This window comes from Etheostoma cragini, chromosome 9, assembly GCF_013103735.1.
Source record: "Etheostoma cragini isolate CJK2018 chromosome 9, CSU_Ecrag_1.0, whole genome shotgun sequence".
NCBI classification, from domain to species: domain Eukaryota; kingdom Metazoa; phylum Chordata; class Actinopteri; order Perciformes; family Percidae; genus Etheostoma; species Etheostoma cragini.
Window position 1 is genome coordinate 1,548,738 of NC_048415.1, and position 1,013 is coordinate 1,549,750.

The 1,013-nt window shown below is 47.0% G+C and overlaps 1 protein-coding gene across 2 annotated transcripts in view; it reads left to right on the forward strand.

The window, feature by feature from the left end:
- Nucleotides 1-444: 444 nt before the first annotated feature.
- Nucleotides 445-1,013, forward strand: part of rhpn1 (rhophilin, Rho GTPase binding protein 1) — a 24,646-nt gene continuing 24,077 nt past the window's right edge. For both annotated transcript variants that reach the window (XM_034880507.1, XM_034880508.1), the window contains exons 1-2: nucleotides 445-681; nucleotides 850-943. In XM_034880507.1, coding sequence (XP_034736398.1) covers nucleotides 662-681; nucleotides 850-943 — 114 coding nt within the window. In that variant the 5' untranslated portion in view covers nucleotides 445-661. The remainder of the gene's footprint in view (nucleotides 682-849; nucleotides 944-1,013) is intronic.

Here is a 1,013-nt window from a genome sequence, read left to right on the forward strand (position 1 = left end):
GAGCAATGCATGCATAATATAAAGTATCACAACATCTCTTTTTGTCACAACATCTGAAAAGCGTCTACATAAACTGCCAAAGTGGACTGGCCCAACACATTAACTCCTCCTATAGATTTGGGGGGAACGAAAGACGTACTGCGAGGGGAACTCAAAAGTGATTCATAACAACAAAAAACACCCCCAAAACCAAGTTAAAATGAAAGTTACGGTCATTTAAATTCACGTGGAGGAGGTGGAGCTTCTGCAATCTTTTCTGGAGCCCACACACGAGCCACAGCCCCTCGACGTTGCCGTAGCAACGGCCCGCGGAGTAGAGGGACGCTTGGAGTGACTTGTGATTGGTCAGCTCAGGCCGTCGTTCCAACTCCGATTTGCTGCGTCATCTGTCGTTCTTACAGGCTTGCACCGTGATTGGCTAGCTTCGTTCAGGGCCCGCCTAGGCGTGTAAGCTCTCGCAGCTGCATACGAGTCAGAGAAAAAGCGAGCGGAGGAGGTGCTAGCATAATGTAATGAGTTGAAACTGGGTTGTTTTGAGGAGTAAAAAGTTGTTTATTTCACCCTACGGTTGACTGAACATTGGACCTTTGTGTTTACTTGGAGTTATACAACTTTGGGAGAAATGTAGGGGCTTTGTGGCCGTATTTGTCTTTGCCTTACGATGGAGGAACCTGCGACAAGGCAAGTGGTTAAACGACTCGTTAGCTCACACTTAACCGTTTTTTAGTTCAATATTACTGGCGTTAAACCTGTGTATTAAACTGTGTTTAAAATGTAGGGCCTTGCACGGCAAGTGTGTTTAAATAGTTACGCTTTAGAGTAAAATAATATTGATATTACTCCTCACAGAGAGTCGGAGATGTCGCTGTCAGACGGTCCCTCGGACGACGAAATGCCGTCAACGTTACCCGCAGAGGGCAGCCACAGTGGGAGCATCCGCAAGGTACCACACACACACACACACACACACACACACACACACACACACACACACACACACACACACACACACA